Below are 25,744 nucleotides of genomic sequence, written 5' to 3' on the forward strand. Positions count from 1 at the left end.
ATTGGCATGCACAGCATCCAATCGATTGTATGAGCCGGAGACTTTGCACAAATACAACACCCCGTGGTTACCATGGAGACCCCAGATTAATATTAACCAGCCCTTCTGCCTTTAGCCAATCCGGTGTCATGGAACGAGGGTCTCGTGACGGTCAGAGTGCGTAACTTGCTGCGGGCGTTCCCACTCTTAACCAATCAGAGCAAGTTTACTGTCCAAGGCCGGCAAAAAGGCTGCGCATGACTGGCGCGCCCCCGGAGAAACCCCTCCTCACCAGGGTGCTGATTGGCTAGCGCCAGTGCATGTTGCAGGTGGGTGGGGCTAGTGCCCCGCATTCATTGTATTAGCGTCTGCAGAAGGCGCGGAGCTGCAGAAGCGCAGCTGGCGGTGAGTTACCTGTCAGTCAGATTCTAGATACCTGTCTACCTGTGTGTTTTCCCCCCGCGGACTGTCTCCCCTGTCAGTGTTCCCCACCCCCTGCGTGCTGTCTCTCTTGTCAGAGTGTGCACCCCCATCGCGTGCTGTCTCTCTTGTCAGAGTGTGCACCCCCATCGCGTGCTGTCTCTCTTGTCAGAATGTGTGCTCCCCGTGGGCTGTCTCTCTTTTACGAATGTGTGCGCCCCCGTGGGCTGTCTCTCTTTTACGAATGTGTGCGCCCCCGTGGGCTGTCTCCGTTGGTCTCGTGAAGGTGAGACTGTTGGATCAGAGCGTCACTGCAGCCCGAGACTGGCCGGTTTTAGCGAATGCTCCATTGATGTCACGTCTAGTGATCCTCCCTGGAAGATGCTGGAAGCTTGCGTGCCATGCGCATGCTGTGACTGTTTGCAGTGGGGGGGGTTCTGACACTTTGATCTTCTCTTTCAGGGGGAAGCAGACACCATGGCTCAGAATACAGAGACCCCCGTACCTCACCCATACTGGCCACGTGACCTGCGCTTGGATGACTACCGTCCCAATGACCGCCCCATGTGGCAGATCCTGGCCTTCCTGTTCTCCGTGTCCGGTGGTTTGCTGGCTGCAACGTGGCTCCTGTCTGGCCGGGCATCCAAGCTGAGCTCCTGGCGCCGGCTTGCTCTGTGCTGGTTTACAATCTGTGGCTTCATCCACGGTGTCATCGAAGGCTGGTTCTCCCTGTACTACATGGAGATCCCACAGGACCAGGCGTTCCTCTCACAGCTTTGTAAGGAGGGGATGGGGGAGGTTACGGGATCTGTTGTGGGGTGGTAGGGGAGTGACTGGATCTGTCATGGGTTGGGGTGGTAGGGGAGTGACCAGTTACGGGATCTGCTGTGGGTTGGGGTGGTAAGGGAGTGACGGGTTACGGGATCTGTCGTGGGTTGGGGTGGTAGGGGAGTGACCGGTTACGGGATCTGCTGTGGGTTGGGGTGGTAGGGGAGTGACGGGTTACGGGATCTGTCGTGGGTTGGGGTGGTAAGGGAGTGACGGGTTACGGGATCTGTCGTGGGTTGGGGTGGTAGGGGAGTGACGGGTTACGGGATCTGTTGTGGTTTGGGGGGGTAGGGGAGTGACCGGTTACGGGATCTGTCGTGGGTTGGGGTGGTAGGGGAGTGACGGGTTACGGGATCTGTCGTGGGTTGGGGTGGTAGGGGAGTGACGGGTTACTGGATCTGTCGTGGGTTGGGGTTGTAGGGGAGTGACGGGTTACGGGATCTGTCGTGGGTTGGGGGGGTAGGGGAGTGACCGGTTACGGGATCTGTCATGGTAATTGTGTAATTTGTGTCTCTCCAGGGAAAGAATACGCCAAAGGTGACAGCCGATACGTCATGTGAGTGCTCCGCAGGGAGGGAAACTGCATCTAAATACCTTCTCCTCCTGTGTATCCGCTCTGTACGGCCCACCTCCCACGGCACTTACTGCATCTCCATTTTAGTACACCTGAGCTCAATGAATGAATTTACTTACACTCGTACACATGGTCTCACATGCTGTCTCTCTCCACCTGTCTCTGTGCCTCACTCACTGTCTCTCTCTCTGTCCCCCAGAGCGGATAATTTCACAGTGTGTATGGAGACCATCACAGCCTGGGCTTGGGGCCCCCTCAGCGTGTGGACGGTGGTCTCATTCCTGCGTGGCTGCCCTCATCGCTTTGTGCTGCAGCTCATTGTGTCCCTCGGTAAGGAGCAGACGTGGGGCACCTTCTGGAATTCTTGTTGTTAGCTTTACCCCAGTGGGGCAGAATGATGGGAAGGAGTGCAGGGTGGAGTAGCAGAGGAGGCATGTTTTGCGTGGGACTCTGTGGTTGTCTGTCTCTGCAGTAATTGGGCTGTCTCTCTCTATCTCTCTCAGGCCAGCTGTACGGAGACGTGCTCTACTTCTACACGGAGTACCGGGAGGGCTTCAGCCACAGCGAGATGTGGCACCCCCTCTACTTCTGGTTTTACTTTGTATTTATGAACGCTTTGTGGATTTTTATCCCGGCCGCTCTCATCGTGGACTCGTGGCTACAGCTGAGTAAAGCCCAAAGCTCTGCGGATGCTGTCCGGCCCGTGGCCAAAACCAAGAGGAGCTGAGGGGCCACGTGATCATGGAGAGGAGCAGGAAGTGGAGGACGTTTATTGAGGACCTGTTGTCACGTAACCGGTGCAGCAGAGCTGTCTGCAGAACGTGACGCTGAACGACGTGACACTGAACGACGTGGCTGCAGATCACTGTGTGTGGGGGGTTCTCTGTAATAATGCATGGCAATAAAACTTTTACATTCCCTCTCGTGGCTCCTTATGTGTTGATTACAAGGCTTTTCAAGGTCCACGTGCCATATCGGGAGTTGCATTTCATCTCCCGCTCGTGACTACCTGACTGTTGCGGGGAGGTGGACAGACAGCAGGCACTGAGCAGCCTGCGCAACCACGGCTTCAGTGTAAAATACGAGCGCGTTCGGGGCACCTGCCACAGACACCCCCTGTGTGAGCGGCGGCCGTCTTGCACCTGTCACAGATACCCCTAAATGAGTGGCGCCCGTCTCCCACCTGTCTCTGACCTGTCACAGGCTACATTTCCCTTGCTCACGTGGCCCCATTAATCCTCTCTCCCTAACGAACCATCTCGTCTGGCTATAAAATAAAACGGCCAGGAAGCCACCGTGTACGCTGCACATGTCTGTGATCCGGCCCCAGCGGCGTGGAGTGGTCTCGTGGGGAAGGATGTTTTGGGTGGAAACCCCTGCGTCTGGACTTCGCTCTCTGTGTTTGGGATCTGATTAAACAGAGATAATGCCGGGGGGGGGGGGGGAATGTGGCTGGGACCTATACTACATAAGGGGGGGGGGCTGGGCCAAGGGACTAACAATCACTAGAGGGGGAGGAGGGCACAAGGGACTGGGCCAAAGAGCTAACATTTACTAGGGGGAGGAGGGCAGCAGGGCTTGGCCACAGAGCTAATATTCACTAGGGGGGAAGAGCTAACATTCACGGGGAGGGCAACAAGGACTGAGTCAAAGACCTCGCACAATTGTCAGTCACGTGAGCTTGACCGTGGCTGTGGGCGGAGCGGTGACGCGAAGGTGACGTCATACCGGATGTGAGCCGGTAGAGGAAGGGATATGGAGGAGGAGGAGAGGGAGGTGGTGAGAGTGCGGGTCCGGGTGAGTGGGGGGCCACGGAACTGGGGTACATCCACCTGGCTGCATCCCAGCATGGCACTGTCATCCCAGTATGATACCAGTCTCCCCCCCCTGTCATCATCCCCATCACCCAGTATCCCCAATATCACCATCAAGAAACACATTTGTCACTCATTATCCCCATAAACACCCCCATTATTATCACCCAGTTACCCTATCATCATGATACCCTGGGTGTTCTGCTCCTCCATTGGGGTGTATTTAGGGTTATCATGGTATTGCCCCTCACACCGTTCTCTGCCCTTCCTCATACCCTCAGCCTTGTCTCTCGTGTATTTTTGCCCCCCCGAAGTTTTGTTTCCCAGTAACCTTCTCATTTGTCTCCCCAGAAATGTGACGGGGTCCTGCCACCCGAAAGCCGCTCGTTTGCCGTGGATCCTCAGATCACCTCCCTGGATGTCCTGCAGCACATCCTCCTCCGAGCCTTCGATCTCAATGGGTGAGACTCCGTTATGGCTCCGCGTCATGTGACTCCTGTAATGGCATCACTTGAGGGCTTCATATCCTTGATATTATCCTTTTCTCGGCAGGAAGAATTTTGGAATTAGTTACCTGAGCCGTGATAAGCAGGGTCACGAGAGCTACGTGTCACTGATGTCAGATTGGGACCTGGGCGCTGCGTTTGAAAGCGCCTCAAAGCCGTACCTGCAGCTCAAGCTGGATATCAAGCCGGCCGAAGACAGTAAGTCTCTGGAGCTTTCAGGATCTTCTAAAATGAGTGTCAATTAAAAGGGGAACCACTACCAATTTTATGATAGCAGGTGTGTAGGGGCCTGATGTGACTCTGGGCTGTAACGTGGTTTTCAGTCCGTTCTTAGTGTGATTAGTGTTGCAAGTTGTGTAGGTTCCCTGCACAGTGCAATTGTAGTTGTGTGACGGGAAAACATGGCAACGTTGCACACAGAGGGATCAGACCCTGCGTGGTTACATGCATGTGGTGTAATATTAGCATGTGGGTTTCAGACCCCTCCTAACTTTGTCCCGTTATTTCACAGACATTTTTATGTCCGCGGCATCTCTGTAAGTGCCACCCATCCAAGGCTGACGTCTGTCTGTTCCTGTAGCTCCCCCTCTGTAGTCCTTATGGGACACTGTAATCCCCAGCATCCCCGCGGCCAATTCTCTATAATCCCCAGCATCCCCGCGGCCAATTCTCTGTAGTTCCCAGCGTCTCAGCGGCCAATTCTCTGTAGTTCCCAGCATCCTCGTGGCCCGTCCCCTGGGGTTCCTGCGGCCCGTCCCCTGCAATTTCCAGTGTACCCGCAGTTATTACAGAATTTCCTAACTGCAGGTCCCCTGTTGGAAGACTGGGATATCATCAGCCCGAAGGATGTTATTGGAACAGACTTGTTTTTGGTGGACAAACGCACTCTGTCCTCTGCACTTCCCTTCACTCAGTCCATCTTGTCCCAGGTAAGAGGCGATCTGCAGGCCAGCTGGCTTTCTCTTTAATATATGAGTGACTCCGTTCGGTCTCGGGCCGTTCCTCCTGGCCTGTTACTCATATATATAGCTTGTTGGTTGTGACAGGTGGGAAGGACTCTCTCCAAAGTGCAGCAGGCCTTGAACTGGACGTATGGAGAGGATGTGAAGCCTTTCAAACCACCACTGAGTGACGTTGAGTTTCATTCATACATGAACCATGAAGGACAGCTGACACGTCCAGAGGAACTAAGGCTGCGCATATACCACGGCGGCGTGGAGCCTTCGTTGCGCAAGGTGAATTTCAAATGAGAGAGGATATAAATGACTCCCCCCTTTGTCGTCATGAATAACACTTGATTTTCCTCTATTAACCAGGTCTGGGCGTCTCTTGTCTCTCTAATAAGCTGTTTTCTTTCTCCTTCCAGGTGGTCTGGCGTTATCTTCTGAATGTATACCCGGATGGGCTTAGCGGGCAGGAACGCATGGACTACATGAAGTGTAAAACTCGAGAGTACTACCAGCTGAAGAGCGAGTGGAGGGAACGATGCAACCCAGAGGACCTGGAGTTCATCCAAGGCAACGTCATGAAAGATGTCCTACGAACCGATCGCACACACCCTTATTATGCAGGCTCTGAAGACAGCCCCCACCTGCAGGCTCTACATGATCTTCTCACCACATACGCCGTTACCCACCCTCAGGTGTCTTATTGTCAAGGTATGAGTGACATTGCCTCTCCCATCCTGGCTGTAATGGACAACGAAGCTCACGCTTTCATCTGCTTTTGTGGCATCATGAAGAGGTTGGAGGGGAATTTCCGCATGGATGGAGAGTGCATGTCTGTGAAGTTCTCGCACCTCAAACTTTTGCTGCGATACTCTGACCCTGATTTCAACAACTACCTGGTGTCCCGTGGTGCTGATGATCTTCTCTTCTGTTATCGTTGGCTGTTACTGGAGCTCAAGAGGGAGTTTGCTTTTGATGACGCTCTAAGGATGCTGGAGGTGACTTGGAGTTCATTACCCCCAGACCCTCCTGAGAAGGAGGTTGAACTGGTTGGTTTGCCGTGTGCCCCAGGAGAGACTCTTAAAAACACAAGGAGGAGGCACATGATGCGTCCAGAACGTGGGCTGAGCCCAGAGGGAGAGGAAGACATAGCTGGAAAGGGAAAAGAAAATGACAATTTGGAAATTTCAGACAAAGAACCAGAGAAAGAGCAGGAGCCGGTCAGGCTGAGCTGTCAGTTACTGAAGCAAGCCAGCTTTGGGGAATTTAAGTGTTATGGCACCAGTGTGGCAGAAGCCAGTTTCGAGACAGAGGATTTACCTGTGAGTTCTCTACTCCAGGTCAGGCAACCTACAGAAGAGGAGGAAGAAGAGGAACGCTTCTGGGAAGCAGAACCGCTCATTAAACCTCTTGACTCCTTAGAGGTGACCAAATCTGTGTCTGTTCCTTCCCTTAGCCCGTGCACCCCCAGCGAACAGATCACTACTTTTGGGGCTGGGGACGACATAGCAAATTCCTCTCCTGATGGTGAGAAAGAGGAGGTCCAGCTGGACCCCGAGCAGCCTCCTGCCACCTCACCTGCCCCCATCAGCCTGCCTCCTCCACAGGAGTTCGGGCGCGGCAATCCGTTTATGCTTTTCTTGTGCCTCTCAATCCTGTTGGAGCACCGTGAACAGATCATGAAGCAGAACATGGGTTACGATGAGCTGGCGATGCACTTTAACCGCCTGGTGCGGCGGCACAACTTGAACCGTGTGCTGCACCGGGCCAAGGCTCTGTTTGCCGACTACCTTCAGTCCAAGGTGTGGGACTCTGAGGAGGGAGATGAGGCGGCTGCGGAGTCCCCGAGCACCTCCTGACCCTCTTGTGTTCTGTCTCTTGACCTGCCGACTGCTGGACACGTCTTGGAGCATAAGTTTGCTTTTACTTAACGTGACTCTGGTGCAGGAAATATTTTATGAATCATTTTAGGAACATAAATTCTGTAGCAAAAGCTATATGTGACCTGGCAGGGCAGATGAGATATTCTGCAAATCAGACTGTCACAAGGTGGTGGAATTACTCTCCCGACCTCTTCCAGGGAGAGACGGTCCTTCGAGTGCCAGAAGGGTGACTGGATCTCCCTCTTCCAGCACTTGATGGGTTTGCTGTTTTCCCTGAGCAGGAGAATCCTGTAAAAAAATTCCACGTGACTCCCGTAATGTCGATGTATGACAATGTTTACACATATATCTCTGAATGTTACCAATATGCTGTTTTATGTAGGAAGATGAAGTCGTGTAGGTGTAGTTCCCCTTGCGGTGGCGGTTGTATGGACTTCTGTGTACTGCTTAAGAACTCCACTCTCCGTGGCTGGGATGTGGCAAGCACAAGAGATCACTATACATTGTAAAACTGTTCAGCACATTTCTCTGGTTTGCACGGAGGAGACTCTGTTACAGGCCTGGTGAGACTGCTCTAAGAGAGTATGTGACAGCAGGGAAATTCCATATCTACCCACTAGATGGCAGCTCTCGCCTTGTATTATTGTATAGGCTGGGGGGGGGGTATCATTTGTCTCAGCCAGGCAAGAAGGTTAGGTTACAACACATGCCTCTGTGGTCCATCTCACTCCATTCCTTGGGTTTAACTTTTCATTCCATGGCTTGGATTTAACAGGCACATACAGTATTTGCCCCTGGTGAGGGCTATAGTCTAATAGACATTTCATTATCGGAGAGGAGCTGAAGGCAGCGGGCCCTGGCCCAGCGCTCCCTTTTAATGTATGAAGTCACAACACAATTTAGTGAATAGACCCCCTTGGCACAGACTGGGAGAAGGCTGCTTAAACGTAGGTTTTATAGCAATGTTTAAAGCGTGTGCCCTGTCTGTTTCTGGTGCATCTTTCCCTCTCGTGTTCGCACACATTCTTCACTTGTTTCTAGACGCAGAGCTCTACTCGAGCTCCAGACTGCAGCTCTCCGGGGTATCCCCCAAATGAGAGCTCTCCGGGGTATCCCCCAAATGAGAGTACCAGAAGCTCCCCTTTAAATTGTGATTAGCGACCGCTGCACATATTTTGCTATCTGATGAGGAAGTCTTGGCCTCAAGGAAGCTTCTGGTGACCCTAACTTTGTGGTTCTGCGCACAAAGACTGGGTTGTAAACTGGTGAGAAGCGCTGGGGGTGACCTGACCTTACTGGGCCATTAAATGTAAATAAATCATATCAAAAGCGTGTCTTTGTATTCCGTGATTACCCTGATATGGCTGCTGTACACAACTGATGCGGCTCTCCCTGCTGGGGCAATTTGTAAAGACCTACATGCATGTTTTATTAATTCCCTTTCTGTGGTAGGAGCCACATCTACCCGGATTTCCTTCAGCCTAATGATTCTACCCTCGCTGATCACGTAGCTGAAGATTCACACGTGGGTCGGGGTCAGTTCCTTGAGACGTTTGTGTTATCGCTGTAGTAACAGCCCTGCCTGCCAGGACAGCACTGATGTGAATCGTCTGTCACCGGCGTGATGACAAGTTATTTTAAAGGTGATAAAAAAAAGGCTGCTGGGCGAAGATCACGGTCCCGCCGGGAAAAACATTATGGAGGCAGCCAGGGTCACAGGTCATCAACGTTGACCTATTTCCGTACTGTCAGTGTTGAGAAGCAGAACGAGGCCCGCTGCTACGCGTGGCCATTGGCTGGTTCGTGACATAACTGCCCTTGGGGTAACAGCCGTAGGGTGTCCTGGCAGAGTAACCCATGGGGCCACGGGTGAGCGTCTGCTTTACCCAAAACCTTCTCTTTTAGGGAGTGGCGGGGCAGATCCCTGCTCTGTCTATGCCAGTAAAGAGGTGCCAGGTACCCCAGTGAGGGGCACTTTGTTTCTGACACATAGTACAGGTTGGTGCACACTCAGATACCCCCAGTATGTGTGAAATTACCCCACGTTATAAAGCAGAATGGGGCACATTCAGACACCCCGGTAGGTGTAAAATTACCTCACGTTATAAAGCGTAATGGGGCACATTCAGACACCCCGGTAGGTGTAAAATTACCTCACGTTATAAAGCAGACGGGCAACATCTGCGAAGTTTTACCGCCGGCCTCGCTCACCACAAGGCAGGTTCCCACACAAGGTCATAACCCCGCCCACCAGCACGTGACCTACCTAGGACCCTCGCCGTGCCGACGATCCTCTCGGTACTCGTTTCCCGCCGAAAGCACCTGTATCGCCGGTACTGACACAACTCACACTGACTGACACACAGCCTCACACTGACAAAACTCACACTGACACACTGCCTCACACTGACAAAACTCACACTGACTGACACACAGCCTCACACTGAAACAACTCACATTGACTGACACACAGCCTCACACTGACAAAACTCACACTGACTGACACACAGCCTCACACTGAAACAACTCACATTGACTGACACACAGCCTCACACTGAAACAACTCACATTGACTGACACACAGCCTCACACTGACAAAACTCACACTGACTGACACACAGCCTCACACTGAAACAACTCACATTGACTGACACACAGCCTCACACTGACAAAACTCACACAGACTGACACACAGCCTCACACTGACAAAACTCACACTGACTGACACACAGCCTCACACTGAAACAACTCACACTGACTGACACACAGCCTCACACTGACACACACAGCCTCACACTGTTTACCTGAAACAGATTACTATGTAAGATAATTATTTGTAATGCGTCTCACAGAGGTGGCAATTGCCCCATTACACCTGCTGGTTGCGTTAAGAGGATGGATGCTGCTGATGTGCTACTGAAGCGTATCGTTACGGAGCAGGTACCTTGACCTTAACCCTGGGGTTGTGTACTGAAGGGGGCATTCCATGGTCCCCATTCCCTGTCTGTCCCGTCGGGTTGGATTCCAGGGTAACTTACTGTTGCTAATTTTAGATTTTCTTAAAAAAAAAAGCGAAGTACCAGCTGCCCTGAAACTTAAACCCCTTTCCGAAGCAGAGACTCCAAGCCCAAAACACATGTTCTCTATCTGCCGCCGCGCTAAGAGACAGATGGGAGAAGCATTTCCGAGTAACCGCTCAGCTGCTGCACATCAAAACACTTTAATGTAACACATCTCGGCTACACAACAATATGGGTATTATCCGTTAGAAAATAGACACATCAGGGCTTAGTCTGAGGGTCGGGGCCGGATAAAAATAATCTCAGTCGGATCAGGGGCCGGGTTCATTTTTCTGGAACGTACCCACAGAGACCGGCCCTGAGCACCTCAACCATGATTCACCAGCAGGAAAATGTTAACACACTCACTACTCGGCTCTCGTCTCCCGCTCAGCATCTCTGGAAAGAACTCACTACACCTTAATGTGGGTTGTGTAAAGCCGTGTTGTAGAGGATATTGAAGGTTGTGTAAAGCCGTGTTGTAGAGGACACTGTGGGTTGCGTAAAGTCGTGTTGTAGAGGACACTGTAGTTATTTTAATACATATTTAAACTTTTATTTCTAGATCCCTCCAATACATCTCTGCTGCTTCATATTTAAAGGATGTGACCCCCCCCCTGAAATAAAATTATTAACCTACTTGGTTTCATGGAGAGTAGACCCCGCCAAACAAAGCTCCTGTAAGGTAAGTACGTTTAGGTCTCAACGCCGCATAATAGCAGAACACGGATTGGGAAAAAATTGACTTTTGAAATTGAAGAAAATTGATCTGTAAAAATTCCAACTTTAAAACCTGAAATGTGCATTTTCTGATGTAGACCCCATAATTTCCAGAAAACATGACATATCTCTCTTGGCTGTATGCGGGAAATGTCGTTGAATGCAAACAGGTTTTTTTCTATATTTACCTATATTCTGTGGAAGAAAACGACCACAACGTCTCAGAGCACCTCTAGCGAGATGTGCCGGATAACCTACTCCTAAATCTATATTTTCTTGGTGAGATTTTATGAGTGTGTGACGGCTCTTACAGCTCCGCACACAAATACACTTAAAATCCAAGGTGCTGTCTACCAGTTTCATTATATATTATATGTGCTTTAGCTGGGGTCATAAATATCACTTTTCGGAATCCTAAGCATGGCGCTCTAGGGCGATAAGGCTCAGAAAGACCAATTTGCAGCAAACTGTGTTATTTATTTGCAAGTTTCCAAGTCAAACACATCAAAACAAAATCATAAAAGAAAATCCTAGCTCCTAATTGGATCCTTTTCTGGCCATACTTTGCTGTTCCAGACCGTCCATCCTAAACACCCACTAACTGTATCTCCCTGCCAGACCCAGCTAAGCCAGACTCTGGAAACCTCCCCAGACAGTGCTTGGCTCAGGGGTTGCCTTCATTACCTCTCCTTACCCTGGGAGCACAGGGGAACTTCTTAACCTCTCCCTGGTCGTCAGGTCCCAGGGGTTTCTAATGCCCAACACCTCTATTGGTGGCAGGGGGGGGGATAGGACATTGGCCCACCCTGCTCACCAATTGCTCCACCCTAGGGACCCATATACATAAAATGTATAGCACTTGTGATCAAATGCAAAAACAAATCATCTCCCTGGCATCTGTTTCACTATATGATATATGCAAAGTTTCTCTCTCTCTCGCACTCACAATCTGCGTGAATAATTCAGGCCTCCAAAGATCAAAGCTCCTTGTTGTATAGCTCAGGAAGTACACACCGACGTATATAGAAGAAAGGAAAAACATCTACCATGGGATGATATCTTTCTGCACTTGTATATGCGTGATTTTCGGTTGCACTTACATTCAGATGGATGTCTCGAGCATATCTGGTAAAATCCCCGGAGTTGTGCTGGGTCCCAGGTGTCCCGGGTGGGTCTTTCCTTTTGGGAGTGGTGCCTGGATGTTTTTTTCTTGTTTCTTAGGAATCATGTGCTGTATATCTTATTTTCAATAAAGTGCATGTGCTTATGTGAAAAGATGAAATTGATTCTTATTTATAAATGTGAGTGTAAAAAAATCAGTCAAGTATATATAAATTTATGTAAGTAAATATATTAGCGCCATGATTAAATGAGTTAATAAATAGAAAATTTATTATGGGACACAGCCCTCAATATAAATTAAAAGTTTAAAAAGTTGGGTATGATATTTAAAATATAGAGTCCAGTTAGGTTAAAAAAAGTCAATAAAATCGTGAAGGAAATAAGTCCATGAAGAGTATCTGGAAATGTAGTATAGTAATCCTCTGCTTTTCCTTTCTTCTAGATACGTCGGTGTGTACTTCCTGAGCTATACAACAAGGAGCTTTGAGCTTTGGAGCCCTGAATTATTCACACAGATTGTGAGTGCGATTATTGGATGTTTTTATTCTGATCCTTGGGTATTGAACCTGCTACACTATAATTTTGCATATATCATCCTTTTGCTTTTTTGAGATATAATCGCCCCTAGACAGAAGTCTTTTTCCAAATTGGTATTTCAACACTTCGTGGAGAGTGTTTTATAGGGTTGCAGCTGTACACTCGGTCGGAAAAAGGAGAGTATTTATTCCTTTTATATTTTATTTCACTATTCTTTTATCCACTTTCACTGTGGATACTGGTGTACATTTTCCTTATATTCTATACATAAATCATAATGATAACAGATATCACCCAAATGGCCCTGGTCAAGAGTGAATGTTTGGCCTTGTTGACACATAAGGGGGCACACACAGGTTAAAATGGAAATTAAAGGTTCATTTCCCACATCGGTGGCTTTTTAAATTGCAATTAGTGTCTGTATAACGAGTCATTGAGCTTGTTAGCTCTCACGTGGATGCAGTGAGCAGGCGAGATACTGAGCCATGGAGAGCAGAAAAGAACTGCCAGAAGACCCGTGTAACAAGGTAATGGAACGTTATAAAGATGGAAAATGGCAGTCAGTAATTTCCAATCACTTATTAAGAAGGGGAACATTTGGGGATCTCTTGATAGAGGTCAGGTAGATCAAGAAAGATTTCAGCCCCATCTGCCAGCAGAATTGTTTGGGATACAAAGAAAAACGCGCAGGTAACCTCCGTAGAAATGCCGGCTGCTCCGGAAAAAGACAATGTGGTTGTTTCAAGGAGCACAATACGACGACACTTGAACAAAAGTGAGTCGAGTTGCCAGAATGAAGCCTTTACAGATGGAGTCGAGTGAGCTTCTGGAATATTCTTTAGAAAACATTTCTTGACCTTCTTGGCAATAGTCATTTAGTTTCTTTTCATTATAAGTATTTATCAAGTTTAGGAAGGAGCTTTCATGTTCTGGGAAAGGGCAGGCATTCTAGAGAATAGACGCCTAACTAGTGTCAGGGAATGTAAGCATTGAGGGGACGAGAGAATAAAGAGAGAATCTCAGATGGTGATCCGAGTACTTCATGTAGAATATCCCACGACTCAAATGGTTATTTTAATACCTACTTTGATTTTGGAGTTAATGAGATTTGATTAAATACAAATTGCCCTTGAGCAATGATTTAGAGCTTATCTGTTTCAACTTAAAGTGACAATGTTTATTATGTGTCAAAAAGATAAGAAAGATGCTTATTTCCCAGAGCTTGAGAAGATCCAATTCCCGCTAATCTTATATGGGACATAAAGAATAAAAATAACTTGGAATAGTCAAAGAAACACAAGGACAAGATGTAAAAGCTAGAAACATTTATTTATAGACAGGGAGGTTTGAATTGAGGGGATGGTAATTTACAGAAGAAAGAAGTTCACATTATGCAAATTTCACATTCTTCTGTTTGGAAAAAAACAGTTCTTCATTCTTCGCTGTCAACTTTCTGTAGAGAAAACACACAACCAAATGTTTAGTTACTAACAAGTCACTTGATTTGAAAAGGTAACGTGTAGTCAGACTATGCTTTTATCTTACCTTGCCACCGATATCACGGCTCTTTGCTCTGAGTTTGTTCACTTGAGACTCTGCAATGTCGGCTCTCTCCTCGGCCTCCTCCAGCTCATGTTGGACCTTTCTGAAGCGAGTGAGGTGGACATTTGCCTGTTCCTCCTACGCGATAACAAAAATAACCGAATCAGGAAATATACTGCTACCGCTTGGAATTCACTGATGTTCCCTGTAATTCAGAGAACAGATTACATCCCATCGGTCTTCTGACCGATCAAGACTCTTACCGATTCCTCGGCCTGTCTCTTGTATGCTTTAACTTTCAACTGAAGTTTGTCCACCAGATCTTGCAGCCTCAGGACATTCTTCTTGTCTTCCTCGGTCTGAAATGAAAGAAGAGAAAATCAATGAACTTTATTGGGGCCTCCAATTTATAGTATTTTTTATAATCTCCTAATTGTTTAGCCGTTCTCAAACAGTTTACTAAAGTCAAACAGATAATGAACACCAGATATTGGCAGCACCTCACCTGGTAAGACAGTTCCTTCACTCTCCTCTCGTATTTACGAACTCCCTTCACTGCCTCTGCGCTGCGCTTCTGTTCATTATCCAGCTCGTTTTCTAATTCGCGAACCTGTTGAGTCATGGATGGAATTAGGCCAAAAGTTTGAAGTTTTGTGACTGTAGCTAAATCATAGTTACTTTCTTCTGCTCACCCTGGCTTCCAGTTTCTGAAGCTGTTTCTTTCCACCTTTCAAAGCCAGTTGTTCAGCTTCATCCAGACGATGCTGAAGGTCCTTCACAGTCTGTTCAAGGTTTTTCTTCATCCTCTCTAAGTGGGCGCTAGTGTCCTGCTCCTTCTTTAGTTCCTCTGCCATTAAAGCAGCCTTTCATAAGAGGGGAAAAAACACCATTAGGATTGTTTATTTAAAATGCATCGCTTCAAAACATTGATAAGAAAATACATACATCAGTGATGGCCTTCTTGGCTTTTTCTTCTGCATTTCTGGATTCCTGAACTGCCTCCTCAACTTCATTCTGGAGCTGGGCAGCATCACTTTCTAGCTTCTTCTTAGTGTTAATGAGACTTGTGTTCTGAAGTACAAATGTTGATTTCTTTTAACTTCCTATTTTAACATCCAGTATATTGTGTTTATGGATTTTCTTACAAGACATTTGTACCTGTGAGTGCAGAAGCTGAACACGCTCACTTGCATCCAGAAGCTCTTGCTCTGCAACTTTTCGGGATCTTTCTGTCTGTTCCAGGACAGATCTGAGCTCTTCAATTTCAGCCTGTTGCAGGTTATTTCTTCGTTCCACCACAGCCAGCTGCTCTTTGAGATCTTCCTGGGCTCTAAGCGAATCATCCAGATGAAGCTGAGTATCCTGATGGACCAGTAAACATGTGGAATCATTGCAGTGTCTCAATCAGTTGAAAAGATACAGCCATTTTATCATCCACTTCAAAGTCAAAATGTGTAATTTACTTTCAAAACTAAAAATGTTGATTGGACTGATTGGTTAACCTGGTTTTATAATAGATTCTAAAGTTGCTTTACAAATTCTTCATTGTGTCGCTGCTGTTGTATAGTTTGTAGACATATATACTTCACAAAGACTACTGTTACAACTGATGGAAAAACTAAACACATTCTATACAGTGAGTTTTTTCAATGTAAGAAATATAAAACCATCTGTGTGTTGACCGCCAAATTCCAAGTACCTTAAGCTGAGCCTGGACGTTTCTGAGCTGTTTCTGTGCCTCCACAGCCTGGCGGTTGGCGTGGCTCAGCTGGATTTCCAGTTCATTCAGGTCTCCTTCCATCTTCTTCTTCAGTCTCAGAGCATCATTTCTGCTTCTGATTTCAGAGTCCAATGTGCTCTGCATGGTATCAATGATTCTCTGGCTGTTCCTCTTCAACTGTTCAATTTCTTCATCCTTCTCAGCAATTTTCCTGTCCACCTCAGATTTCACCTGGTTGAGCTCAAGCTGAATGCGCAGGATCTTGGCTTCTTCGTGTTCCAGTGATCCCTATTTAAGAAAGAAATAAGTAGGTATAATAGTCTTATCTGACTTCATATTAGGGAGCTGTTTTGTGTGGTTTACTCTAGATGTACCTCAGCCTCTTCCAAAGCAGCTTGCAGGTCACCCTTTTCCTGTTCAACCACCTTCTTGGATTTCTCCAGTTCGTTGACCGCCTTTGCAGATTCACCAATTTGTTCGGTGAGGTCTGAGATCTCCTCTGAAAGTGTACAGTTATATGGATGATATTTATATCCACTTTAATTCAGAGAAAACCTAACACAGTGAACCATGACACTTCATCATGCACTTAATCTTACGTTGCAAGTTCTTGTTTTCCCGTTTCATGGTTTCCAATTGCTCTAAAGCCTCCTCATAAGCATTCTTCATCTTGAAGATCTCTGTGCTGAGAGAGCGGGAATCCTTCAGAGATGCCTCCAGCTCAGACTGGCTTTCTTCATATTTCTGTTTCCATTCTACAAGGACCTGTAGAGAAAAGAAAGTTGTAATATATGTTTATCAATTTATTTCTGAATAGTTATAGTCGGAGATAAAGCAGGGGTAGGGATATCAGATTCAATACCTTATCGAAGTTCCTCTGTTTCTTATCAAGGGCGGCTGCTGCGCTGTTTGCTCTTTCAACGTCCACCATGAGATCCTCCACTTCAGCTTGTAGCCTCTGCTTGGTCTTTTCCAAAGAGCCGCATTTGGAGTTCACAGCCTCCACCTGCTCCTCAGCTTCCTGTAGACGCTGCGCCAGCTTCTTCCTAGAAAGTCATAGATGGAAAACCTTTAGGTTCAACAGCCCTCGCAGTATCAAACAGTGCTCGTGTATGGAGTAGAACGTACTTGGCCTCTTCCAGCTCCTCAGTGCGCTGAATGGCATCTGTTTCATATTTGGTTCTCCATTGGGCAACTTCGCCGTTTGCCTTGGACAAAGCACGTTGAAGCTCAGCCTTTGCTTCTTGTTCCTCCTCGTATTGCTCACGGAGCAGGTCACAGTCATGGCGGGAAGACTGCAGGGCGTGAGCCAGTGCGTTCTTGGCCTGTGAGTGTAGGAATGGTTTCAAACAATCTTAAAAGTTGTTGAAAAACTCACAACTTTTTTAAAAAAAAACTATTTGTATCAATGTTCTTTTTTTTCATATTTATGTACCACTGTTTGCTTATTGTTTCTCATTACAGTCATACATGTATGGTTTATGTGTAACGATTTGTAGATTTTGTGGTCTTACCTTTGTCTCCTCTTCCAGCTGCCTCTTTAGTTCTTCGGTCTGTTGAGTGAAACCCTGCTTTCCTCTGGTCAGCTGAGAGATCAGAGATTCTTTTTCTTCCATCTGACGGGATATCTCTCCTATAAAAAAAGACAAATGTTGAAAAATCTACCATTTCTATAGTTGCCATATTCAGTGTTTATCCAGAATGGAATATGATTACACATAAATGTATTAATCAATACATTGAAATGATTGTCCGTCGGGGCTAGAGTTAGATTATCGTTGTCTGATGTGCTGTTTTCTACAGTATCTGTTATGCCATTTTGTCATATTGTTTGTACCGTATTCAAATATATTTACCGTTCTCGGTCTGCAGTCGGGCTCTTTGAGCTGTGAGGTCATTGATAAGCCGTTGATGTTCATCTTCTTTTGCCTTTATTTCACTAAGTTGATCCTCCAGCACACGGCTCACTTTTTCAAGATTAGCCTTAAAGGATAAATGTGAGTGTTAAACTTGCGCTGATTAGCTCACCGCAGTACTTATGGCACCACTGATTCCATTGGCCTTATTGTACCTTTGATTTGGAAACACTCTCCAAGTTGCTGGCTAGGTCATCAATTTCCATCTTCAGCTCGCTTTTCTCTTTCTCCAGTTTCTGTTTAACTCTCTGAAGATTGTCAATCTGTTCCCCGAGCTCAGCGACGCTGTCGGCATGCTTCTTGCGGAGAGCGGCAGAGGTGGCTTCGTGCTGAAGAGTGGATTCTTCCAGGTCTCTCCTCAGTTTCTGGAACTCTGCTTCACGCTTTTTGTTCAGCTCAATCTGAGCGGAAGTGGCTCCTCCAGCTTCTTCCAGCCTTTCACTGATCTCCTCCAACTCCCTGGAGAGGTCGGCTCTTTGCTTCTCAACCCTTGCACGTGCAGCCCGATCCGCTTCTATCTCCTCTTCCAGCTCTTCAATGCGGGCCTAAAACATGCATTCATTATGGTTAATGTTATTTTACGAACGTTATTGGTTATGCCAGTGACAATCATCAAGTGATTTGGTAGAAATGTGACCGTACCTGCAGCTCCTTGATCTTTTTCTGCAGTTGAGATCCCAGGGATTGTTCATCTTCGATTTTGCTTTGCAGCTGGCTGAATTCAAAGTCTTTCCTGTGTGTGAAACGCAGCACTATGAGTAAACGGCTCGGTAAACTCCGCTTCATGATCAAGACAATAAAAAATACAGAAGACTAACTTTTTGAGTTTTTCCTCGGTTTGCTGTTTGTCGTTTTCCAGGTCCATGATTGTTTCCTGGGAGAGTTTCAGGTCACCTTCCAGTTTCCTTTTTGCTCTCTCAAGGTCAAGGCGAAGTTTCTTTTCTTGTTCCAGCGACCCTTCCAGCTGTGTATTTAAGAAATCATTTGAAGTGTCCTTAACGTTTCTAAATATTGAAAGCGTGTTTATAGGATATCTTCAGGGCCCGTGTACTTACATCATCCACCTGCTGCTCCAGCTTAGTTTTAGCTTTTGTCAGGGTGTTGACTTTGTCTTCTTCAGCCTGAAGATCATCAAGAGTTTGTTGATGAGCCTCTTGAAGGGCCTTCTTCTCCTTAGAAAGCTTTGAGATGTTCTCATCGAGCCCTGCCATTTCTTCAGTCAGGTTTTTAACCTTAACAAATAAAGAGAAGAGAGTTTTTAAAACCCATGTGACTGAAATGTTTGATACAGTAATTTGTCAAGATGCTTATGTTTCCGCTTACCTTGTTTTCTGTGGCATGCTTCTCCTTTTCTACTTTGGCTAAGGTGAGTTCCAGATCATCGATATCTTTCTTCAGCTCAGAGCATTCGTCCTCCAGTTTCCTTTTCTTGGCTGTTAGCTCAGCGTTGCTTTCCTCCTCATCTTCAAGTCTTTCTGTGAGCTCTTTGATTTTAGCTTCAAGGTTAATTTTGTTTTTGATGAGACCTTCGCATCTCTCTTCCGCGTCAGACAGATTTTCAGATTCCTAGGTAAATACAGTTTATCACTATCCTGCCCTTCTACGCGAGTTTCAGTACCGTCCTCCCGTGTGAAGTGCTTACCGTCTGAACCTGCAGCTGTAAATCATTCTTTTCCTTGAGGAGGGAGATCATTTTCTCTTCCAATTCCTTCCTTCGTGCTTCTGTCTTGGCCAGGGTTTCCTTTGTCTTCTCAAACTCTTCCTTCATGTTGGCCATTTCCTTCTCTGTCTCTGCGCTCTTCAGCAGGGGTTTAATCTTGAAATAAAGCTTCATCCATGGCCAGTGTTTGACATTCATGAATGACCGAACGTTGTACTGGATAACAAACAAAGCATCTCTGTTTGGGGAGTAAGTGGGCACATGATTAGAAGTGGTGTTTGAAGGTGAATATATGTTTATATAGAATGTAGTTTAATCATTACCTTCTTTCTACCATCTTCTTGAACTCGACTCTCATCAAGAAGCCTCTGCACAGAGCCTGTGTACGAGTTATTAGTTGTGCCAACTTATCATCTCTCATTTCTTCCAGGACACCCAACAGACCAGCTTTGAAGAACACCTGTAATTAAGGGAATCTAGTAAGCAGTTCTTCAGGGATATAGTTATTGATTTAAATCTAGTCTTATATGGAAGTGTTTGTTTTTTTACCTTAGTATGACCAAATTTATACTGAGTGTGATCAACATCGATAGAAGACAGCAGTTTCTCTGAAGCCTTCTTGCTGTCAATAAACTGTCCATCTGGAATGGCGCTGGCATTTAGCACTTTGTACCTTCACCAATAAAAAAGAAATAATCAGCTTATATAGGAGTTTTATTTAAAAAGTTAATTGTGTGTTTTCTGAAGGTAGTAAAAGTAACCCATATTTTAATATTTCAGGTTTATTAATAGTTTTATGATCTTTGCTGTGATAGAATAAGAATTTACTGATGAGACATGTACACGATACCCTGCTTGCCCTCCTCTTCCTATAAACATCCTACTTGGACAGCTGAAGGCAGGATAAGTGAAAGGTTTTAGGCCGTTTACCGTTGTTTGAAGTCACCATAGAGGATCCTGCTTGGGAAACCCTTTCTGCAGATCCTAATACCTTCCAGCACACCATTACACCGCAGCTGGTGGATAATCAGATGGTTCTCCATGATTCCTGTGTGTAAAGATACATATAGTGATTGAAGCGCAAAGTATAGAGGCCATTTCTTCGTCCATTTGCAGTTTGAATTAGACATGATACCTGGAGTTTTGGTCTCATTAGGAATCAGACAACGCACAAAGTGAGGGTGGGTGCTTCTCAGGTTGGTCATAAGTTTGTTCAAGTTTTCCTAGGAAACAAATATATTAAAGGGGTTTTGCCTTAATAATTAAATTAATGTATCTGCGTCTAGATGGAAAGAGACAGACATTTTGTATTTGAACTTACTCTGAACAGAGCAGACACAGTCTGGAAGGATGACCCCTTCTTCTTCTTTCCGCCTCCCTTTCCGCCAGTCTCAGCTGTAATGTCAAATGACATGTCTTAAAAAGCTAATTTCTGAAAGGTTAAAAAAGGTTGAAAAAAGTGGCTAATTGATAATTACCATCTGTGGCAGAGTAGCTGCAGTAGAGGAAGGACAGGAGTTTCACAGAAGACTTCTGGTAGAGGCCGACTACAGTCTCGTTCAGTGGGTCCTTGTTCTTGTCGAGCCAGCCAGCGATGTTGTAATCCACGGTACCGGCATAGTGTACCAGGGAGAAATGAGCCTCGGCCTTGCCTTTACCAGGTTTGGGCTTCTCAAAGTTCTTGCACTTGCCCAGATGTTGGTCATACAGCTTGTTCTTGAAGGAGACATCAGTAGCCTTGGGGAACATGCACTCCTCTTCAAGGATTGAGAAGATACCCATTGGCTGATAAGAAGAAGACAAACTCACTGAGTTGAAGTACAGTGTTATTCCGTGTGTTGGTGCTCGGGAGCCGTCGCTCAATCATCTACCTACCTTTTCAATTAGCTCGATGCAGGCAGCCAGATCCATACCAAAGTCAATAAACTCCCATTCAATGCCCTCCTTTTTGTATTCCTCCTGTTCCAGGACGAACATGTGGTGATTGAAGAATTGCTGCAACTTTTCATTGGTGAAATTGATGCAAAGCTGTTCCAAGCTGTTAAGCTGAAGAAAAAGAACAAATGATTGTGTGATCTGGATACACACATTATATTACAACAACGCTACAAATAAAAGGGATGCTTACATCAAAGATTTCAAAGCCAGCAATATCCAGCACACCAATGAAATATTGCCTTGGGAGTTTGGTGTCCAGCTGTTGGTTGATACGAGTGACCATCCACAAGAACAGCTTCTCATAAACGGACTTGCTCAGGGCACCAATGGCATTATAGACCTGGGGAGAAATACCGCATGTTAACCTATCTGCATATGAAACTGTGTCCTGCCCTTATATCCATACATCACATGTATTACCTGTTGGACTGTCTGTCCTTTGGTAACATATTCATTTCCGACCTTTACTCTTGGGTAGCACAGAGCCTTCAGCAGATCAGCAGAGTTCAGACCCATCAAGTAGCCAATTTTATCAGCAACTACAGAGAGAAAGCACACAAACAATAGAAACCATATAATTTATCGCACTGGGACCCAGAGACAGCGAGCGTCCTGCTAACCACAGATTGCAGGAACATCATTGTGAAATGAGAACAAATGCAGTAACATACACTTAAAGAAGCCCTAGAACCATTTAACATCCCAGTTCTATAGAAAACTTTGATGGTTTTAAAGCATTAGAAGAACTCTTGTGAAACAGAAAAGTGATAGGTATACCTTCAGTGCCGTCAGGCTCGGCCTGCTCCTCTCTTTGCTTTTGCTTAAATCTCATGTTTCCGTGGTGCATGACAGCTCCGGTCATCTTATAGATTCCCATCTTCTCTTCTTGTGAAAAGCCCAGAATATCGATGGCATTCTATGGAGACAAAGATGTGACAATCTGTATCGATACTTCCAAGCGCTGATTAATGTGTCCCTAAATGTGTGTTCTGAATACATACATCAGTGGCCATCAACTCCTCTTGGTCATCGATACTCTTTACAGCAACCTCACCCTGACTGATGAAGGAGAAGTCGTATGGATTGGTGGTGAGGAGAAGCATTTCTAGAGGTGAAAATATACGGCAATCAATATGGCGTGTCTTATGATGTCATGATACAGTAGTTACAGTCATATGTATCAAACAGTGTGTTTCGATTCACCATAGAGGTTCGTCGGCTAAACCCAGCCTTGATAGCAATGGCTTTAGATTTTAAACTAATGGTTGGCAAAAAAGAACCTAAACTTACCGATAAGCTCGGGCTTCTTATTTGTTATGATTTGGTAGAAGATGTGGTAGCTCCTCTCAGCTGACAGCTGGAATGTTACTCTGGATTTTTCCAGAAGGTCTGGAATCATAGTGAAATATGTATGAACAGGAATAACTCATAAAACAGTGAAAGAAAAGTAGTATATTTTTCAAATAAATCTAAATCTTACAAGTTTCAATATCCGCAGAAGACAGTTTTCCTGTTGTTCCAAAATGAATTCTGATGAATTTACCCTAAAGACAGAAAAAGCCTTTTAATGGGTTTTATCGCGAAGCTTCCACAGAGGAAACATTGTTTTCTATTTGTGTAACTTACAAAGCGAGACGAGTTGTCATTTCTCACTGTCTTGGCGTTACCAAAGGCTTCTAAGAGAGGGTTGGCCTGGATGATTTGATCTTCCAGAGTTCCCTGTAACAAATGAACGCATCCAATAATTGATAATAATGGTGTCACTGAGTGGCCTTAGAATAGACATGGAACGAGGATCTAGTACTATGTAGTACATAGTGGAGCATGTAGACCAGCGGTGGAGGCAAATGGCCCATCATTGTGTATCGTCCAGATCTTTGTATTGTGTGGCCGTGCATCCTCCAGACCAGTGGTGACCTAGGCCTAGTCTGTGGCCTAGCTGGGAACGTCAGATGCCGGCCGTTTTCTAGGTATACCGTACCTGCAGTTTGTTGCCAGATTCCTTCTTCTTTCCGGGGTCTCCAGCAGCTGCAATTGTTGCAAAGTATTGGATGACACGCTTGGTGTTCACAGTCTTTCCAGCACCGGATTCTCCACTAATGGAATTGCAAATAATAAAGGATTATTAATCTTTCAACCGGCAATCACAGCTGAATATTAACGTGTTGAAACTTTACTTACGTGATCAAAATAGACTGGTTCTCACGATCTGCGGGAAAGAAGCAAGCGGTTAGAAGAGGTTTATTTCTGCATTGGGAGCACTGATAAGGCTGCGAACGCTGAATTACCTGTCAGCATGAACTGATAGGCGTTATCAGAGATGGAGAAAATGTGTGGTGGGGCTTCCTGACGCTTCTTTCCTCTGTAACCAGCTACCACTTCGGGGTTGTACACGGGCAGCCACTTGTAGGGGTTCACGGTGACACAGAAGAGCCCAGAGTAGGTCTGGAAATATCAGCAATAAAGGTAGATATGAGTTGCTGTCATGTTTTGTGTTGTTACAAACAGTGCACAAAATTCAAATGAAAAGTCGCCCAGCTGTCTACTTGGTGAGCTGTGGTTTCTTACGTAAATCATCCAGGCTGCGTAACGTTCTTTGAGGTTATACAGCACGGACGCCTCATTGAGATGGGTCAGCATGGCCATGTCTTCAATTTTATCGAACTTCGGCGGGTTTTGGGGGTAGACTTGGCTTTCTTTCACAGTTAAAGTCTGCAAGAAACAATAGATGTATTTAAACCGAGTCTAATTGACAATTGGTTTTTTGTCATGCTAAATGTTCCCTTTTGCGCTTACCCTTCCATCATCAGTCTTCACGGTAACTTTGCCACCTTCTCGATCTGTTATAAGACCCTTCACATACAGCACTTTGTCGTCATCAACAAAGCAGCTATTTTTTGCATCGAAAGGTTTGTTTTGAGCTTCCAACCTTTCCTTCTCGGTTTTACGGAGAAAGGGCGCAGCCTCCCCGAACACCGACATTTCCGCGTCGGACGACATGGTTGACAGAGTCTGTAGAAAAGCAAAGCTTGTTATTTTTCATATGATTTATCAGACTCTCTCTACATATAAATCATAGAACATATTATCTCTATTATCTTGACCAAAAAGGGCAGTCAATGCTTTACACCTTTTTGCTTTTAAGCGTTATTACTTTTTCGATTATTCCACAACGAGCAAATAGTGCAGCTTTGTTTTTGTGGGAAGGCTAAATTTCCTATTTAGTAATATTTCCATAGGTTTAATCACTAAACCTCCTGGGAAGTTAAAATCATTTGGAATTCCTTTTTAAGCCTACGGAAGTCTCCTGAATTTTATTTATTTTAGAGCTCTGCACTTCTACAGCTACAAAATATGGCCCTAATGTAACATTTTGTGGACTTGGCTACGCCGAGCTTTGAAGGCTAGGGGCAAGAATGATTCCATTGGGTTTCATCTGATGAACGTTGCCCTGTGAGGATGAATTAGCACCAAGGCCATTGAGCTCAGTAACTCAATGTAGCCACCGATGAGTCTACACCCAAGAGTCCCCCAGCCCCACAAAGATGTTTATACGCAGCCCTTCATTTCCAAGGAGTCTGCTCTAGTGATCCGCATGAAAAGCTGGGATGAAGTAATTCCCGAAACCTTACTGCTGGGGCCTTTATCTGTGAAATTAGCTTGGATGATATGCTTGAGACCCATAGTCGCCCCTGCATGGGACCCACGGCCCTGTTAGTAGATTCTAGGTGATTCTTGGAACTTCCATATACCCTTAAACAGCCAGAATGTATGGTCTTTTAAAACTTACCTTCTGTTGGTGTTATGGATGAAAATATTGTCTGCCCCCCCTTTCTGTGGAAAAAGAACAAGATGGTTATTGATAATAGTTTTCCGTTATATTTGCCACATCCCCGCATTGGGTGCATGCACTAGATCTCCCTCCGCAGAGTCATTGCTGGTGCTCACACTCACTTTCTGTGCCGTTGCTGCTGATGAGCTCTCGGGACGGTTTATATAGGAAGCAGGCTGCTAACTCAGCATCTCCACTTAAGGAATGATCTCGGCCGCTGCCTTAACTGTCTGTAGAAGCCCTACCCTTTCAGTAAAAATAACTGAACAATTCATCCAACTGCCCTTGTGTCTCGGCTTTTGGTCAGGGACAGGTTTAGTCGAACTAAATGTCAGAATAACTTGCACAAGTGTGGAGTGCTTTGCACATTCATGGTGTATGGGAATCCTCTAAGAAACACCATATTCCACTGATTGTGTGTTAACAAAACTTGGATGACTTTACATCCTCTTTTATATGTGGATATCTGTTACAAATGTTTATTATCAGACTAGAGATTGTAATTTGCCCGTTTTAGGGTTAATACTGGGAGAATATCCCCCCCGTGCCTGTTTTAGGGTTCATTCTATGAGAATATTCTTCCCTATGCCTATTTTAGGGTAAATACTGGGAGAATATTCCTGTGTGCCCATTTAAGGGTTAATAAGTAGGAGTATATTCCCCCTGTGCCTATTTTCGTTTTTTTACTATAATAATATCCCTTCTTGTGCTCATTTAATTATTAATCTGGGAAGATCGTGCTTTGCA

At 45.8% G+C, this 25,744-nt stretch overlaps 3 protein-coding genes across 3 annotated transcripts; 2 read left to right on the forward strand and 1 right to left on the reverse strand.

Moving 5' to 3' along the window:
* Positions 1–301: 301 nt before the first annotated feature.
* On the forward strand, positions 302–2,721 carry EBP (EBP cholestenol delta-isomerase). The gene is made up of 5 exons (XM_053472674.1): positions 302–384; positions 862–1,177; positions 1,747–1,783; positions 2,001–2,131; positions 2,305–2,721. Exons 2-5 carry the CDS (start codon positions 877–879, stop codon positions 2,526–2,528), a joined length of 693 nt encoding a protein of 230 aa, XP_053328649.1. The 5' UTR covers positions 302–384; positions 862–876; the 3' UTR covers positions 2,529–2,721.
* TBC1D25 (TBC1 domain family member 25) lies at positions 2,543–7,474 on the forward strand. Its single transcript, XM_053473125.1, has 7 exons — positions 2,543–2,598; positions 3,547–3,598; positions 3,967–4,076; positions 4,168–4,319; positions 4,929–5,050; positions 5,168–5,356; positions 5,488–7,474. The coding sequence occupies exons 1-7, from the start codon at positions 2,543–2,545 to the stop codon at positions 6,925–6,927; spliced, it is 2,121 nt and encodes a 706-aa protein (XP_053329100.1). The 3' UTR covers positions 6,928–7,474.
* Positions 7,475–13,699: 6,225 nt separating this feature from the next.
* LOC128503600 (myosin-4-like) lies at positions 13,700–25,072 on the reverse strand. Its single transcript, XM_053473735.1, has 40 exons — positions 24,956–25,072; positions 23,962–24,177; positions 23,734–23,877; positions 23,454–23,610; positions 23,347–23,374; positions 23,147–23,261; positions 22,792–22,884; positions 22,646–22,709; positions 22,456–22,554; positions 22,167–22,270; positions 21,943–22,081; positions 21,586–21,704; positions 21,356–21,505; positions 21,103–21,273; positions 20,706–21,012; positions 20,549–20,622; positions 20,363–20,450; positions 20,158–20,275; positions 19,777–19,900; positions 19,551–19,687; positions 19,210–19,465; positions 18,891–19,133; positions 18,623–18,799; positions 18,386–18,531; positions 18,210–18,300; positions 17,723–18,112; positions 17,508–17,634; positions 17,166–17,284; positions 16,780–16,976; positions 16,514–16,697; positions 16,251–16,416; positions 16,026–16,150; positions 15,631–15,939; positions 15,090–15,293; positions 14,877–15,002; positions 14,624–14,794; positions 14,437–14,541; positions 14,195–14,290; positions 13,935–14,069; positions 13,700–13,842 (listed from the first exon to the last, which is right to left on the reverse strand). The coding sequence occupies exons 2-40, from the start codon at positions 24,163–24,165 to the stop codon at positions 13,822–13,824; spliced, it is 5,823 nt and encodes a 1,940-aa protein (XP_053329710.1). The 5' UTR covers positions 24,166–24,177; positions 24,956–25,072; the 3' UTR covers positions 13,700–13,821.
* Positions 25,073–25,744: the final 672 nt, after the last annotated feature.

This window comes from Spea bombifrons, chromosome 8 (genome assembly GCF_027358695.1).
Source record: "Spea bombifrons isolate aSpeBom1 chromosome 8, aSpeBom1.2.pri, whole genome shotgun sequence".
Taxonomy (NCBI): Eukaryota; Metazoa; Chordata; class Amphibia; order Anura; family Pelobatidae; genus Spea; species Spea bombifrons.